Below are 19,068 nucleotides of genomic sequence, written 5' to 3'. Positions count from 1 at the left end.
CTTGCAGCCGAGATTGGTCAATAGAGACAGGCCAATCCTCTTGCAAGACCACATGTCACAAAAAACAATGTTCCTCAAACTACAGAAGCTGGACTTGGAAACTCTGTCATCTACCATATTCACCAGGCCTCACACCAACTGACTACCATTTCTTCCAGGATTTGGACCACTTCTTGAAAGGAAATATATTCAATTCTCAACAAGTTGTAGAAAATACCTTTCATTATTTCATCACCACTTGCTCTCCAGGCTTCTTCGCTGCTGGCATAAGCAAGGTACAGCAAAGATGGCAAAACTGTGTTGATAGTTTATGCAAATACTTTGATTAATTGTACTGCTTCTTGTTTGATATATAACAAACTAAACTTTTGATTCAAAATCAGACTTTTCATATTTAATGACCTAATAGCACATGTATGCTGGATGATTCCCACATTTACAGTTCTTGTAAACCTCTCAATTCCAGACTCATGCAACTGTGACTGTCAAAGAGACATTTCAGGCTTAAGGTGTCCAAAGGCCAGACTCCTAAACAGGCTTTTGTTTATGGTTTGGCTACTCCTACATACCTCCAAGTTTCAGCTTAAATGTCACTTCCTCAAGGAATTCTTCCCTGGCATCCCAGATTCTACTCCCACCCTATTATAATTTTCATTGCATATTATACCTATACTTTTGTGTAACTAGTGTCTGTTTGACTCATTACTCTCTAATCCCTCAGATTGAAGACCATGCCTTCATTGTCACCTTCCTAGTACCTAAGGCAATGCCTGCCACATAAGAACTTAAATATTTATTGAATGAGTAAAGGTGATATCCGAGTCAAAAACTAGTTTTCATTGTTTGTTTTTTTTAATTTTGCCTCTTGTACTGATATAGCTTGGTCTAGACCTGCCAATCTCCCCAGTGTAATGATTACCTGGTAGTCCGTGAATAAGTCCAGATTTTCCACTAACTTGAACCTTTCTTTATGTCAATCTCATAAAGAGTGGTCCCTGAAAATACAGTAACCAAATGCCAATAGGCATTTCAATTAACAATCAAGGTAAAAAGGATCTGCAAAGTGTATTACTTTGCTAGGGCTGCCGTAACAAAATACCACAGGCTGGGGGGCTTAAATAACAGAAGTGATTTTCTCAGTTCTTGGGGCTGGTCATCCATGATCAGGGTGCCAGGAGGGCTGGTTTCCTCTGAGACTTCTTGCTGCCTCTTCAAATGGTCCTTCCTCCGTGAGCACAAGCCCCTGGTGTTTCCCTGTATGTCTTCTCTTCCTCTATAAGGGCACCCAGTTAGATTGGACTAGGGTTTACCCTAATGGCTGCAATTTAAATCTCTTTAAAGGCCCTATTTCCAAACACAGTCACATTCCAAGGTGTCAGGGATTAGGGCTTAAATTTATTGATTTGGAGTGGGGGGGACACAGTTCAGTCTATAACAAAGGGAAACACAGGTAGCTGCCCTCCCAACAAGACTGAGCCCCAGGGCAAGGCCTAGTTGTCAAGAAATTAGACCCAAGAACTGTGGGTTTTAATGAATGTTACTAACAAGTATTAAGTACATCATCAAGGAGAAGCTTATACCAAAAAGATCTATACAAATGCTGCTGTAGAGATATTTATGGATAGATTATGTACCAGTAATTTAAAAGAAATAATGGCCGGTGACCTGAATTAACTTGGAAAAACTTGTTTTCACTGTGTAAAATTAATAATTTCCAAAAGGAGAGATCGTAGCAATAAATATTAACATTAGGAACACCTTATCAATTTGCAGAAGAAAATTTAAAATAATCAGTTACATCTTCATCGTGACAAGGCTGTAAGCACATGTGCACAGGGAGTCAGGCATCTCAGTTTGGGTCTGGGCGTTGTTATTAGCTAACTCTATGACTTCATATAATTAACTCCTTGGTCAAGAATTATCTTAGCTGTCATATAAGAGGTCAGAGAGCGTGACATCTAACGTCCTTTCCAGGACTAATATTCTAGCAATTTCTATGTTAGAATCAGTTTTTTATTCCACCGGCTATTGAAAACTCAATTGACCTATAGTAATATTTAGCTAGTGTAGTTTGGCAACCTGGTAGCTAACCTATAACAGGCTAATCGGAATTTTCTGAAAACATTTAAAGAATAGTTTAACAGGTTTCCCCATGATACTGCTAGTTTTCTTCAGTTTAACACACCTGAAGTGCTAATAACACCAACTCAAATTAATTCACTAGAAGGAATCAGCTTTCCTTTTAAGAAAGAATATAAATGTTAGCACATGGCCCCAGATTTCTTCATTTCCTGTAATTTCAGTTATCTTTAACTGATTTTTAAAAAAATGAAATTGTTCAGATTAAATAATTATTTTATAGCTATGAAACTGTTCTCATGTCTTATTGCTATGGTACAAATAGAATCAGTGAAAAGTTTTATAAAAATATTATAATAATGAGGCTTTTTAGCTTTTTTCCAAAATAGGTATTTATTATAAAAACCATACAAACTGGCTTTTTATCACAAATGATCATGAAAAAGTTTAAACAGTTTTTTTGTATCTTTCCTCCAAAAAGGTGTGTTCTCCCTTTACAGTCTTCACTGGCAGTGCATTCTGATGGTACAGAAAATAACTCACAAACATCCCACAGAACTTTGTTAGAATGTACAAAGGTACAGCAGAAGCCAGAGTCTCTACAGCAAATTATAAAAAAACATTTTTTCATCAAGTTTAAGTGTTACTGAAGTTATAGACAGTAAAGATAACAGAATAAATTGTAAATTGACACCTGCATTGAATTTTTCAAAGCAAAAATGATTTGTTTTCTATTTTTAAATTTTGTTTTATCCTGCCCAGAACACTTTTCAAAGTTAAAGATTTTCCCAATTACCTGAAATATCAAAAATCTACTGTACTTTGAGAAAACTCTAACAAGCAGCATCATTTAAATAGTGGTTAACTCACAAATATGTGTGCAACAACCATCTCACCAATCTTAATATCACTCAGGCCTGTCCGAGTCACCAGCTCACAATTCAGCACCCTGACAGCTGATTGAGAAAAGGCCATGACCAGTAGGTATGCAGCCCGGGGCAACCAGGTGCTTTCTTATAATGAAACAAGGGTGTCAAAACTGAGGGGATGCCCCTCATGGAATCCAAGGGCCTAATTAAAAGCAGCACACTAAACACCTGAATCCTTTTTGACACAACCAGGTGCTTTCTTATAGTGAAACAAGGGTGTCAAAACTGAGGGGATGCCCCTCATGGAATCCAAGGGCCTAATTAAAAGCAGCACACTAAACACCTGAATCCTTTTTGACACCTTCCTCGCCACTTTAAAACATAGATGGCACAAAAGCTTCACACTGAAATTACTAAAAATTGCATTTTACCCCCATGCTAACAGCTAATTTAGCAGAAAGAATGAACTATGAAATGCAAAATTTTTCAAGGTTTCCTTGTTAACAGCATATAGATTAAGGTAGGGGTCAACTTGTTTCCTAAAAAACAAACATAATCTATATGTCATCTAATGCAATTTGAAGATCACCTGTCAACACTATTTTAAAAGGCCTTGAAAGAAAGAGTGCCATTATTTTGGAGTATAAATAAATCATCCACATAAAAGTTCTATTTATCTATATAAATTGAACTATCTTCAAATAACTTAGCTATTTAAATCACCATTTTAAGCAATAAAAGACAAAAACAAAGGGAACCTACTGAATTGTACACTTAAAAATGAATAAGATGGTAAATTTTTATGTGTATTTTGTCACAATTAAAAATTTTTAAAATACTGAAACCCACAAAAAACGGTATGCCTATTTGATAATGTATGGTATTAAGACAGACATGCCACTAAGTAATCAGACTGCTTTTAGTAAGAAAATAAGTTACTTCTCTTTTCGTATTTTGAAGTTTAAATGCCCAGTATCAAATCCCTAAATCTCCAAACATGGTGGCAAATAAAGATTCAGTATAACACTTAAATAAACCCATCCCTCTCCATGTTCAGACAGAAATCAGGTGAGAGATTTGTTCAAGGAGTTATAAAAAGAAACACTAGGGCTTCGCAAGAGAATCAATCACTGTTTTTTAATATTTTTAGTGTCTCTATTTAATGGAATAAGTTGATCATATATTTGTAAACCAAAATGTTTAATTTCTCAAGTATCTGGAGATAAGGGAAAGCCTCCCTACCACCAAATTTTGGGTCATGTTTCTCATTCTCTCTCTTAAAATCATCCTAATTCTCTAGCATACCCTTAACCATCTATCATTAAAGACACCATAATATCATGCAAAGCACAGATATATGCCTGATCTCTTCTTAGACGGAAGCAGCCTGGGCATAAACACGAAAGCAGAGGCACACAGACCAAGTTCCTGGGCATCTACATAAGCAGAGGTGTTCTCTCTCCAGCTGGCTGTTCCTTCTGGAAGAGCTCTTTGATCTGGGCTAATCGGCCATAGAGCCTCTCTCTCAATGGAGGAATGTGGTAGCTGGGGTCCAGAATGTTGGTAACTCTGCGCTCTCTTTCTTGCTTCCATAACTTGTACGGGTGGGGAGGAAAGAAAGGTCGCCCTCTTTCTCTTCGAATCTGTAATGTAATTCCACTTACAGCCAGCATCCCCCATACTGCCAGGATAATAAAGTCTAAAAAAAAAAAAAAAAAAAAAAAAAACAGTAGAAAAGCACAGTTTGAACTCTAGTATTTTCAAACCTAATATATAATAACACAACCCTTCATAGACTAAATCTGTATCTTCCTTTTTAATAGACTATCTGGGAAGTTAGTCCAAACATACATGTATTTCCTCACCTACAAACCAAGGAATCAGTGGGGAAGCTGCAGTCTTTTGAAGCTAGAAATTTTCTATTACAGGCATCTTAAAAATGTCCAAACAGGTTGTAAAAGAATTGGTGGTTTGGATCCTTAGCATTCCAACATTATGTGACCAGTGCCTGCAGGCACAGTTGTATGTTTTTCCAGAGGAGGGTTGGAGGAAGAAGGTGGTGATCTAGTTATACTTTACATGTGTACATCACGGAACATTAGATACCACTATGTTTGTTTCTTTCCTACTCCACTCTATACGGGACCCTACTTCACTCATACAGAGTAGGTAGAGGAATGGATGAAAAGATTCAATAAATCATACTGAGCTTCTAGTAAAAGGCTTGGCAAAATACTGTCTTGTACTTAAAACTTCCAAGTCATATGGATTTCAAAGTCTTTACCATCAACTTCGTATCCAAAGGGAAAGCTCTGAATGGTGGTGGGAAAGATTTGCCCTAAAAATTTTATAATAATCACAAATATATGACATTATCTTCAATTCTAAGACTTGCTTTTCTACCCTTCACATTTTAATATTTCTGAAATCAACAAATCTTACAATCTTTGTGAACATTTAATGTGGTAGTCATTTTTTTCTTCAAAAACTTAGTAGGAAATCTCTCCATTATTACAATTGAAGAAATGACATTTACTAATTGAAAATCACTTTCACTTCCAACTACCAAACTGCATGCTTAATCAGAGGAGGGAAACAAGGGAATAACTTAAAAATTAAGTCAGGTTGTCATTCTCATCCCTCATCCCACCCCCACTTGGTAAGGTGTCAAACATCCTTACATTTTTCTCCCAACTGAGAAATAATCCTGGCTTAGAAATTTCTTAACAAAATTCATTTAGTAGGTTTTTAGAAGTATGAACTTCACCTTAAAAATTGAAATTCTGGCCAGGCGCGGTGGCTCACCCCTGTAATCCTAGCTCTCTGGGAGGCCGAGGCGGGCGGATTGCTCGAAGTCAGGAGTTCGAAACCAGCCTGAGCAAGAGCAAGACCCCGTCTCTACTATAAATAGAAAGAAATTAATCGGCCAACTAATATATACAAAAAATTAGCCGGGCATGGTGGCGAATGCCTGTAGTCCCAGCTACTTGGGAGGCTGAGGCAGGAGGATTGCTTGAGCCAGGAGTTTGAGGTTGCTGTGAGCTAGGCTGACGCCACGGCACTCACTCTAGCCTGGGCAACAAAGCGAGACTCTGTCTCAAAAAAAAAAAAAAATTGAAATTCTTAGCTTATTTGATAAGTTATTAACAGAGTGCTCTCATATCACCATATGGTGTATTTCCTCCTTTTGTCCCAGATGACTTCCTTTCAGTCTAGTTACCAAGTGCTCTTGTTTGCATAGGTAGGCCAAGACTCCCACTGGACTGTCACTCTAGTTTTCAAATTTACCATTAGTCTTACCATTCGTTTGAAAAGGCACATTTGTGAAAGTGCTGTGGAAATCCTCGTTGAGTGCTCTCCTGAGTACGTTCAAAGTGATGTGAGAGAGGCTTGTGTACAAGTAACTGTCAACAGCCAAAACCACCGAATAGGAGCCCACGACTCCACAGGTCAGTATGCTCAGCTGTGGAAGAGTGAAAGCGTTTAGGCGTCATCCCGGGTAGAACAAGTATAGTTTCTAACTCTTGTCACGCCTCAATCACAGGGAAGCACTTCTGCTCCCTCGGGGCACATGAAAAGAGACCAGACCAAGCGTTGGAGCTGAATAAACATTACCAGTTATCTTTCAATAACCTGAAAACAGCCTTTGACATCCACAGTGAGTTCTTAAAACACAGTTTAGCTTATCCAAATATTATGGAAAATGTCTTCCAAGTGAAGGAACTTCAATACCAACATCTAATCAGAGGAAGAAATGTTCTTCTGGAGAGACAGCTGGAAGTAATGACCCATCAGGTCATTACACTACCTTGTCTACTCCCACTGTTAAAAGCTTATCTATAGTGATGCTCCATTTGATGAAAAATCTGTGATAATCATAAATAGAACTTTCTTTGCTTTCATAGTAACAAGGCTATTTAGAAGCAGTCATTGGATACAGAAAATCATACAGCCCTCCCCAGGGAATAAAACATGTAAAGTGATGCAACAAGCGATCAGCTGAAGGCACAGACAATAACAATGAATAAAACTAACTCTAATGAAACACTTACTATTCTTAGGCAGCCCACGAAAACTACTGGAATGAGGATAACTATACCAGAGAAAGCCACCCAAAACACACCATCATCACGAAAAACCTTTAAGTTTCCTGAAAAAAGCAAAGAGAAACCAAGAGTAAACAACAGGTTCACCAAGTTAAATTTCATTTCCTCAATATCTGACCACAGACATACACTGAAGGTTTAAAGCAACAACCAGTAAATATGTTGGCAACTAGAAATGAATTCTGATTTTCTTCATTTAACTGTCAATATAATCTTCTTTGAAGGATTAGAAGGTGGGGGTGGAGGGCAGGGAAATCAAGCAGGTAAATGCTCTGCACTTATTAAACAGGATAATTAGAAGAGGCTGGAGTAGTCTAAGCTGTTCTATTCTATGACCCTGGGCCTCTGTTTCCTAACTCATAAAATGAGAAGATTGAGTTATATTGTCTCTAAGCTCTAAATCACCCTTTCTAGCTCTCAATGTCTATGATTTCATGATTTTGTACTGCAGAATAAAAAATACAAGTAAAAGGCATTCAGAGTTGAGGTATGAGCCGGATATAAGCAGCAAACCCATTTAATAGATTTTTACCATTAAAGCACACCCTGCCAAGCCACTGCACACTGTAAGATGTGACTTCCTCATGCATCAGGAAAGACAAGGACTAACCACTTATCTGCTCCTGCCAAACCCTTCTCCTTCTGCTAGATTCCAAAAACGCAGCATTATCTTAGGGCTGCAGTCTCCAACCCTGGGGCTGCGGAGTGATACTGGTCTGTGGCCTGTTAGGAACTTGGCCGAACAGCAGGAGGTGAGCAGTGGGTCAGTGGGAAGCTTCATCTGTATTTACAGCCACTCCCCATTGCCCCCATCACCACCTAAGTTCCACCTCCTGTCAGATCAGTGGTGGCATTAGGTTCTCATAGGAGCCCAAACCCTACTGTAAACTGTGCATGTGAGGGATCTAGGCTGCACACTCCTTATGAGAATCTAAAGCCTGATGGTCTGGGGTTGCACTGAGGCGGTGATGCTAGTGCTGGGGAGTGCCTGCAAATACAGATTATCATTCGCAGAGAGGTTGGACTGCACAGAGACCATAAATTAATTGCTTGCAGACTCATACCAAAACTCTATCAGTGAGTGGCAAATAACAATATAATAATAATAGAAATAAAGTGCACAATAAATGTAATGCGCTTGAATCATCCCAAAGCCATCCCTCCCCCGCCAGTCCATGGAAAAATTGTCTTCCATGAAACTGGTCCCTGGTGCCATAAAAGTTGGGGATCACTGCCTTGGTGTGACCCAGAATGAATATTTGAAAACTCCTCTTTATAAATTAAGTTTAGAAAACCAGAACATCAGCCTGACTACTGTTTACTACTGACATCAGCACTACCATCCCATCCATCTGTAAATGGCCCCACATTTCCAGACCCACATATCCTGGTCAGAGTGGGAGTCCCTTGGTGAGAAGATCAGACCTCAGGACCCCACATTCTCTGAAAGCCAATTGCAACATACTGCAGTGAGGTGAATGTATGGGTCATATTCTCCAGTTTAACTATACTAATCTTCACAAAATACCTACATGGCTTTAAAAAAAAGTCAAGAAATCTAGGGATCAAAAATAGTAGTTAGATGCATGCATGTGAAGAACGTACCCTTTCAGAGTATAAACTCTTTGCTGCCCACATAAAGTGAAATGGTAGTAATCTAATCAGATCTGAGAGGTCAACCAAATATCTTTCAAATTTTAATGCTTAAAAATACAGGCTGGGCGCGGTGGCTCACGCCTCTAATCCTAGCACTCTGGGAGGCCGAGGCGAGTGGATCCTTTGAGCTCAGGAGTTCGAGACCAGCCTGAGCAAGAGTGAGACCCATCTCTACTAAAAATAGAAAGAAATTAACTGGACAACAAAAATATATAGAAAAAATTAGCTGGGCATGGTGGGCATCCCTGTAGTCCCAGCTACTCGGGAGGCTGAGGCAGAAGGATCGCTTGAGCCCAGGAGTTTGAGATTGCTGTGAGCTGTGCTGATGCCACAGCACTCTAGCCAAGGTAACAGAGTGAGACTCTGTCTCAAAAAAAAATTAAAAACTATATATATAAATGTGTTTGTACCCCCTAGCATTAAGGAGATGATCACTCTGTCCCTGAGCAATGAGAAAGTTTATAAATAAACAGATAGAAAAGGTTTACACTAAAATTATTTTTACCAATGGGAGTAGTTTGTCAAAAAGTATTCAACTGCTATAGATGATGAAAGAAAGCTTCAGTCCCTTGTTCAAGGTTATAAGCTAGCAGGGACCCTAGTGACAGAATGCACATGTAGGTTTTTTTTCCTAACTTCATAACTTAGGCTCATTCTACTCATCAAAAGCACATTAACTACTTAGAAATTCTAATTTATGATCCCTCCATCCTCTAAGCATTAACAATAAAGGGGGAAGTCCATTAAGTTGATGTAGCACATCTAGAGTAGAGCCTTGAATTTGTATTTTCAACAAACACCCTGCATGTGAATCTGTCATTTGGCCAAGTCTAAACAACACTACTTTTCATCAGACTGAAAGGCTATTGCAAGGGAGTCAGGAGGAATATACTTGGCCATAGGTCTGCCAAAGTCATAAAAAAGGGCCTCAGACAGTCAGTGAACACAGGTTGTCAATTCTCTCAGGTCTTAAAAACAAACAAACAAAAACCAAACATCTTTAGAGAGCCAAAGGACACATGAATTGCACTCTATTATATCCCACATTCTCAAGAGCTGACAGCTTCATGAGACAGCTGTTTTTATATCTAACGTTTCCATCAACTTTAACCCAATATTGTAATATAAGAACCAAACATATCACAGAGAGTAAACAGCCTAATAGAGTATGGTGGAATGTAAATACTCTTCCCCCTACACACACACCCTTTTTGACAATTGTTAAGTTATAGTACAATGGCAAAGCAAGTTAACTTACAAGTTAAACAGATTTTAAAAACTGATAGCAATTGAATTACTTCAAAACAACAAAAAACCCTACAACCATCTCTGTGCTACTGCCCTGGGGGAATTACGTAGCTCAGAAACATGTGGGGTTGGACAAAGGGTGGGAGTGGAGGATGAGGGAATAAGAGAAGATTGGAAACAAAGCACCAGGGTCCCCAACTCAGCTGCCATCAGAGCAGGCCAAAGATACCGCTGAGATATACTGGGCTTTTGTTCAGGAGTCACTTTAAAAAAGAGCTCCTTTCTCAACCACTTATCTGATGAAAAAAAATAAATAAATAAAAAAAATAAAAAAATAAAAAAGAGCTCCAGGGTTTAAAAAAGAATGACCCCTGTTCTACCATATATTGAGTCCCCTTTTTCTCCATTAATTATAAGGAAAACACACACCCCTTATGACAAATAGATACAAAGCTACCTTGAAAGACAGTCTATAATTCATCTAGCACAGTGAGCCTTTGAAGAAGGGGGATTCTCCTTTGTGTTGGCCCTGTCTAAAAGTGCCACAGCATCAGTGCAGATTTCCAGAACTCCCCAGGAGAAGTGGTGGTATACAACCCAGGATCCAAATCCAACGAGGCGATAAAGTCTTTCAAACAACGACTCGAACACCCAAAACATCAGTTACACATCTCCTACCCAGTGGAGTGAAGAAAGTCACTGATGAGATGAGGAACCCCAGCACTAGTCCAATACACAGCATGCACAGCGTGAGGATTCCAAATCGCCACCACACAGCTACCAAGAAAATTCCACCAATGCTTCCAGTGATGGCTGTCAGAATCAGACGCACTGTACAAAGGGAGAAAACGAACATTTCCAACTGTGTGCTTTAGACACACAATACCATTTGCAGTGCAGCCTTAGCCTTCCTGAAGGTCAGGCAGGGAGGGCTCCTTAGTGATGCCATGAAGCTGGCATGCAGTGGCCCTCTCTAGGGAGGGGGCTGGGCTGAGATGTGGAAACTAGCCAGGGAGCTAAGCTAAACCTCAAAGGATCAGCGACAGTCTTGGCTTGTCAATAAATTGGGACTGAGGAAGAAAAGATGACAAGCATTCTGTTAAATGTGACAGGGCTGGGGGAGTTGTTTTCAAGGTAAAGAAAATCTTAATATTTGGGCCTGGCTTGGTGGCTCACGCCTGTAATCCTAGCACTCTGAGAGGCTGAGGTGGGAGGATTGCTCAAGGTCAGGAGTTCAAAACCAGCCTGAGCAAGACCCCATCTCTACTAAAAATAGAAACATAGAAAATAGAAAAATAAAAAATAAAATAGAAAAATAAAAAATAGAAAAATAGAAAGAAATTAATTGACCAACTAAAAATATATATACAAAAAATTAGCCGGGCATGGTGGCGCATGCTTGTAGTCCCAGCTACTTGGGAGGCTGAGGGCAGGAGGATCGCTTGAGCCCAGGAGATTGAGGTTGCTGATGCCAGGGCACTCACTCTAGCCTGGGCAACAAAGTGAGACTCTGTCTCAAAAAAAGAAAGAAAATCTTAATATTTGATTGCTGTACATCTCAGGTCTTCTATATATCACATAGCCAGAATACATGTTTATAACCAACATGGCCCTTCATTTCCTTAAGTACCAAGTAATTCACCATGCAGATTAAAAACCCAGAATAGGGGGGGAGGGGGGAGGGGGGTGGGTATATACATACATAATGAGTGAGATGTGCACCATCTGGGGGATGGTCATGATGGAGACTCAGACTTTTGGGGGGAGGGGGGAAATGGGCATTTATTGAAACCTTAAAATCTGTACCCCCATAATATGCCAAAATTAAAAAAATAAATAAAAAAAAAAAAAAAAAAAAAAACCAGAATAGGAGGTCAGAATGAGTTAGAAAAGATATTGAGAGCATAGGACACCCATTATTTTGCATACGTAATAGGATATCACACACAATACAGGTCAAACGGGAAGGAAAGGTGGAGTGTAAACATCATCTTCCTTTTTAACATCCAATTAAACTATATAATTTTCACTTACCATCATACTTAATGGGTGTCAGTCTTGTAATCAGTATATAAAAGAAGAATCCCAAGAAGATAAATCCTATGAAGAATAATTCTAAGTAGCAAACCACCAGAAAAGGAAAAAAGCAAAACAAGATATGGTCAGGCACCCTTTTTACAATGCAATTTAAGTATCTAATCTACAAGTACATGCATAAGCTCCTAAAATTTATGCATTATGGCATTTGGAGAAGAAAAATAATTATCTAAAGGCAAAAGACATTTAGAAGTCATTGGGAATAATTATTATTAGATAGACACAATATTAAAGTATTAACTATAGGATATACTTATTGTATATAGGTCAGTTTCAATTATTAAATTGTTACTGTTAATTTCACAGCTCAGTTTAATATATTTATATTTTGTACTTAAAACAAGAATAGGACGTCTGTCACTTGTGTTTGATCTGGAATTATAAACTAAATTTCAAGAGTTACATAAACAAAAATGAAATTAGAAAGGCAAAAAACAAAAAACAAAAAATAAAGTATTCTAAAGCAAAATGTGACATTTATATTTTCTTTTAATTCATCCTTTCCTATTTAGAATGAATAATCAATCATTATCTTCATCCACTAAAATACTTGGTAATGCAAGCATACAGATAATTTTGTTCCCACAAATAAGCCTAATTCTGATTATGGAGGACATAGCTCTACCTATTTTCTTATGTTCTCCTCAGTTGTTATTCATAGTATTTGTACTGTATCTCAATTTCGATATATATAAAATGATATATATCTACATGAAAAAAAAAAACCTGAGATCTGAGTGTGGTGGCTGGAGCCTGTAGTCCCAGCTACTCAGGAGGCTGAAACAGAAGGATCACTTGAGCCCAAGAGCTCAAAGCTACAATGTGTTATGACTGCACCTGTGAACAGCCACTGAACTCCAGCCTAGGCAACATAGCAAGAACTGGTCTCAAAAATAAATAAATAAATAGAAACTGGCAATATCTTTGGGACCTTACCCACAACTTAGCAATTAAATTCTTTGTTATAGAATCATTCTAAATTTTGACAGCTAGATACAGTGGCTCACACCTGTAATCCTAGCACTTTGGGACGCCAAGAGGAAAGATCACTTGAGGCCAAGAGTTTGAGACCACCCTGGGCAAAAGTGAGACCTCCTTTCTACAAAAAAAACAAACAAAAAAAATTAACCAGGCATGAAGATGCCTGCATGTAGTCCCAGCTACTTGGGAGGCTGAGGCAGCAAGATAACTTAAGCCCAGGAGTTTGAGGTTGCAGTGAACTATGATGACATACATCAGTGCACTACAGCTCATGCAACAGAGTGAGACACTATCTCAAAAAAAAAAAAAAAAAAGAATCATTCTATACTTTAAGGTATTAAATATTCTTCACAATACTGTCTTCCCAATTAATCAAGAAAAAAGTGTCATAATAGAGGAAAAGGAGTTTCTGTTTCAAACAATTTATTAACACAAGTTCAAAGAGCTTTATTAGATCAGGATTATATTTACCCTTGATGATCAGTTATTGATTATTATTGATTAAATAAGCATTTTTTCTTTTTTTAGGAATTGAAAACATAAGTTATATAAAAGGCAGCTCTAGGAATTCAAACCAATTTAGTGGTAATGATTTATATTCTGCTCTCCCACTATGTTTCACTGATGTGAGTTCTAGAGTTCCCGTTGGCATCTGAACCTCCCAGGTCTGAGCAGACATGTCGACCTCAACATAACACTGCAGCCCTATGGCCTGATTCGTATGAAACCAAGTCAATCACCAGCACCCAAATCCACACCTATTTTTACACAGACACCCCGATTTCCAGTCTCAGTTGTCTTCAGTCAACTAGCAATTGAAGAAGACAACTGTACAAACCAAATTTTATTCCCCTCTTAATAAGAGGCAGGCACTTCGCTGTTGAAAGAAAAGGAAAAAAATGCAGAGCAACTCAGTAGAATCGTTACTGAAAAAACCCAGCCACAAATGTATGAAGATAGCAGAGGTAAGGAAGAAGATAGCAGAGATAAGTGGGTGCTTACTCTCCTTACAGGTCATAAATTCCCCAGCAGCATTTAAAAGACGACAAGAAATGTAAACAGCAACTATACCAGACATATTACCTGTTTTCCAGAATCTGTGTCCAAAGAAACAAATGAAGAAACCAAGCAGGGCAAAAAGAGTGAAGAACACTTTGGTAGATACTCTTCCTAAAAAATAATGAAAATTTAGTGGATAATACATCCAACTTGATACTTCGTATTGAATTAGTAGACCAGCGTTTATGAAAAAAGCAAAGTGAACTGACAATGACTTATTCATATAATATACATGACATACATGTATATTATAAATTTATCTTAAAAATATCCTTGCCACTGCTGGTGAATGAATCCATGCAGGCAACAAAAATCAACAGCAGCTACTGCTATAACAAAAAGAGGCAATGCATGCTTGCTGACAGAGATATGTAACACTTCCTATGACATAGTCTTGCAGGGAAGGGAGAGGAGCAGAGATTTGAAACAAATAATTCTGTTTCTTCAAAAAATAAACTGCAAGGGAAAAAAGGGTGGAGGATATGGATCAAAACATATTTAAAACATACAACTAAATACAATGTATAGACATTTGAAACATTACTCAAACAAATTGTGGAAAACAATTGAGATGACTGGAGAAAAATAAACTCTGGCTATTAAGGAATTATCTTTGATATTTTTAATTGAAAATTGAGTTAAGGATACTGTGGTTCTATTCGTTTTAAATAACACTTTAGTTTAAGTGTTATTAATATATACATACTGAAATACTTCAGTAAAATAATGACCAGGGATTTGCTTTAAAATAATCCAGTGATAAAAAAAAAGGGTGGAAAGGCAGAGAAGCAGATAGGAGTGTAGCTGAAACATGATCATGGCCATGAACCCAAACTGTTAAGCCTGGATAATTGGTATATGGAGGTTCATTGGAGTTTCACAATAAAATAAATTTTTTATTAACCAAAACTCACATAAAAATAAAGAACATATATTACACTTATAAATCACATATATACAAATTGCTGCCAATCTTATCAATTATACATATTGCTTTGGGGAAAATGTTGCATTATAACCAACAATAAAACACAATATGCTTCATGATGTCAATGAATCCCTAATCCTACTTAAATACAAGTACCATCACATTTGGCCGGCTGTGGTAGCTCATGCCTGTAATCCTAGCACTCCGGGAGGCCGAGGCTGGCGGATTGCTCAAGATCAGGAGTTCGTAAACCAGCCTGAGCAATCCGCCCGCCTCGGCCTCCGGAGTGCTGTGAACTTAATGTTTTTGGTGTAAAAATTAAATCCTAGAACAGCAGTCAACCACAGGTCTGAAATAAACAGAATGTGGTGTTTTTATCTTTTGTTTAATCTTTTGGGTTCCTCATTCTCAGAAAGGCTGATTTGTAGGTATATATTATACCCTGCAAATTCTGGTCTTCCATCTCTTGTTTTTTATTTAGGTGTATGTGTTCATGGTATCTCCATCTGAGCTCTTAAATATTTCAATGTGTTTTGATTTGTGGCAGGTTTGCAACATTTTTCACATGAGATTGTATAGATGTTTTATTTTTAAATCAGGGATTATTTTCTTTTGTTTATCTTGAAGGAGTCAAGAGGGTGGTAAATTTAGTAAGCATGTTTTTCTCTTTAATAAGCTGTACATTTGTATTAAATATTAAATGTGATGGTACTTGTTTTTTTGTTTGTTTGTTTTTGTTTTGAGACAGAGTCTCGCTTTGTTGCCCAGGCTAGAGTGAGTGCTATGGCGTCAGCCTAGCTCATAGCAACCTCAGACTCCTGGGTTCAAGCAATCCTCCTGCCTCAGCCTCCCTAGTAGCTGGGACTACAGGCATGCGCTACCACGCCTGGCTAATTTTTTCTATATATATTAGTTGGCCAATTAATTTCTTTATATTTATAGTAGAGACGGGGTCTCGCTCTTGCTCAGGCTATACAATCTCATGTGAAAAATGTTGCAAACCTGCCACAAATCAAAACACATTGAAATATTTAAGAGCTCAGATGGAGATACCATGAACACATACACCTAAATAAAAAACAAGAGATGGAAGACCAGAATTTGCAGGGTATAATATATACCTACAAATCAGCCTTTCTGAGAATGAGGAACCCAAAAGATTAAACAAAAGATAAAAACACCACATTCTGTTTATTTCAGACCTGTGGTTGACTCTGTTCTAGGATTTAATTTTTACACCAAAAACATTAAGTTCACAGGGATGATTTCTTCAAATGAAAATCTGGTAGAAGTTTTCAACAAGTACAAGCACCAAGGTAGCAAGGTCTTCCAACCCAATAAAAATTGACACACACAGTTAGATATTCTTCCATGACAACAGAAGAAACTAAATAGAATCTCTTATCACAGCACCAAGAAGGCAGGCAGAGAAGGTAGAGAAGGAACAGAAGGAGGTGGAGAAAAAATTATACAAGTAAAATCAGAGGCCGGGTGCAGTAGCTCACGCCTGTAATCCCAGCACTTTGGGAGGCCAAGGAAGGAGGACTGCTTGAGCCTAGAAATTCGAGACCAGCCTGGGCAACACAGCAGGACCCCGCTTCTACAAAAATTTTTTTTTAAAAAGATTAGGCAGAGCGTGGTGGCACACATGTAGGCCCAGCTACTTGGGAAGCTGAGGAGGGGGGACTGCTTAAGCCCAGGAGTTCAAGGTTATAATGAGCTGTGATTACACCACTGCATTCCAGCCTGGGTGCCAGAGCATGACACTGTCTCTAAAAAACAACAATAAGTAAAATCAGAGAATAGGGAAGGTTCCATAAAAAGTAGAATCTAGAAATACTATAACACAAGAGACAGAATAGGCAGTCACTTTTGGGGCAATGAAGAGCGAATGGAATAAGACAAGAGAAAGCCAAAGTTTAGAGTGCTTTTAACCATCACAGTAACACTAGCGGTTATGATACACAGGCCAAGGTTTTAGTTCAAAGGCAAGGTGGATATATCCTCCCTCCTCCAAGCTCAGGAAAATCACTCTGGTACTCCCTGAACTTGAACATGAAAGTAACAATAGGTCTGATAGCACTAGGAGGGTTCGACTTTGGGCAGAAGAACAACTGGATCAGAGATCTCCATCTCCTCAGCCAGGGCCCAGGGACCTTTCTGATTAGAAGGGGCTCTAGTGTGAAGGGTTCAAGGGAAGAAACGGAGGAACCCAGACACGAGTCAGTCCATCAGTTAAAACCACAGAACTTAATCCGCCTAGGTCACTTGCATCGTATCTCTCAAGGATCTTGAGTGTGGATAGCACGGAAAAACTGGGAAGTTGCAAAGAGTATCCTTAGCCAAACTTTAGCCAGGCTCCTGAACCTTCTCCTAGGCCCATCTGTACACATGCCTGTAAAATCCACTTTCAGCAAGAACTCTGATATGCAAGTTTAGCCGGAAACCCCCACCCTCAATATCTGATCACACTTGATATCTGATCAGGTTCCTCATCCGCCATCATCCCCCAGGTGATGTCTGATCACCCTGGCCTGTCTTCTGTAGGAACCCTGTTACATCGGCTTAGACGGAATCCCCATAACCCCCGACGTTTCCTCTTAGTAATTTTCCACCCACTGACCCCTACCCTGCTCCTTGGCTATAAATTCCACTTGCCCAATGCTGTGTTAGGAGTTGAGCCCAATCACTCTCCACCACTGCCAAACTCCATTGCAGCGGTCCCTGTACCCATTGCAATACTCTCCCTACACCCTGAATAAAGTCTTCCTCACTTTGCTTTATTTAACAAGTGCCACTGATTTTTTCTTTTTTCTTCAACAGTGGGCTATAGCTCTAGCAGAAGGAAAGAACCCTAATCCCTGGCTTAAACACAACAGACTTTATTCTTTAGAGCAAAACTCCTTTAAACAGCTATCTGAACACTTTCTCCAATTTCTGTCCTCCTATTTGTTCTTGAACATACTCCAGTCAGGCTCTTGCCCTACCACTCCACAGGAGCAGCTGTCACTGGTACCAGTGGCCTCCATGCTGCTAATCCAAGGGTCCTTTTCAGTCTCTTTTCTTAGCTGACCTATCAGCAACAGGTGACACTGCTGATCACTCTCTCTCAAAACACTTTCTCCCCTTGGCTTAAGAAAAAACAAACACCACTTTGCTTTTACCACTCTAGCTGCTCCTTCTCAGCCCCCTTAGTGGGGGGCGGGGGGGGGGCTAACTCCTCTAACTCCTAACTCCTTCTAACTCCTAACTCCTCTAACTCCTAAGTGCTAGACATTAGAGCACCTGGGACTCAGTCCTTGGACCTCCTCCCTTTCTACATACTCCATAAATGATACCATCTGTCTGTGGCTTAAGTCTCATTTATTTAATCTGATGACTTCCAAGATCATCTCCAGCCCAGACCTTTCCCTTGAATTCCATCCAGGCTTATACATATAACCAACTGTCAATTAAACATCTCCTGTGAAGGCTTAATAGAGCTCTAAAATTGAACATGTCCAAAACTGAACTCTTCCCAACCTTCTCCTCCAACAGGCTTTCCCACCTCAGTGCACGGATGCTCTCTCTCTCCAGGTGGTCAGGCCAGAAACTACAAAGTTGTCCTTTATACCTCTTTCTCTCAAACCCCTCATCCAATCCAACGGTGCATCCTATTTCAAAATATATCTGGCCACTCACTGGCCAAATCTAGGATGATTTGAATATGAAAATAAATGACAGTAATGGATTACAATCCAGAGAAAAAAACAGGAATCTCTGGGTCCAGGCCTATATAAATAAATCAATAAATGGGGTGGACTCTTCCTTGTATTAATAGCAAAAAGCTAACTGATACACATAGAAGGAATGATGAAATTAGAAAAATGCCATTTGGCAACCACCTAGTAATAAATGTTTTAGGCAATGAACACTGGATGCTAAAAATAGCAAGTGAGAGTTTGAGAATGGGATATTTACTGATACTCAAAGCATCTCCCCCAAAGATATTTAACTTAAAGGGGAAAACAGTCACTTTACAGTGGAGAACTCTGGCAGACACCAC

General features: G+C 38.9%; 1 protein-coding gene across 2 annotated transcripts in view; it reads right to left on the bottom strand.

The window, feature by feature from the left end:
- Positions 1 to 2,453: 2,453 nt before the first annotated feature.
- Positions 2,454 to 19,068, bottom strand: part of TM7SF3 (transmembrane 7 superfamily member 3) — a 41,539-nt gene continuing 24,924 nt past the window's right edge. The window contains exons 7-13 of one of the 2 annotated variants that reach the window (XR_012921466.1): positions 14,120 to 14,206; positions 11,993 to 12,073; positions 10,637 to 10,789; positions 7,001 to 7,098; positions 6,249 to 6,411; positions 3,292 to 4,647; positions 2,454 to 3,176 (exon numbers count right to left, since the gene is read on the bottom strand). Coding sequence is in view for 1 of the 2 variants with exons in the window: in XM_076007548.1 (XP_075863663.1) it covers positions 4,385 to 4,647; positions 6,249 to 6,411; positions 7,001 to 7,098; positions 10,637 to 10,789; positions 11,993 to 12,073; positions 14,120 to 14,206 (845 nt within the window). In the remaining variant the exon portion in view is untranslated. Of the gene's footprint in view, positions 4,648 to 6,248; positions 6,412 to 7,000; positions 7,099 to 10,636; positions 10,790 to 11,992; positions 12,074 to 14,119; positions 14,207 to 19,068 lie in introns of both variants that reach the window. The other variant, XM_076007548.1, reaches the window with a different exon arrangement.

This window comes from Microcebus murinus, chromosome 10 (genome assembly GCF_040939455.1).
Source record: "Microcebus murinus isolate Inina chromosome 10, M.murinus_Inina_mat1.0, whole genome shotgun sequence".
NCBI lineage: Eukaryota > Metazoa > Chordata > Mammalia > Primates > Cheirogaleidae > Microcebus > Microcebus murinus.
Note: the sequence above shows the minus strand (reverse complement) of the source record. Positions and strands in the feature narration are given on the sequence as shown.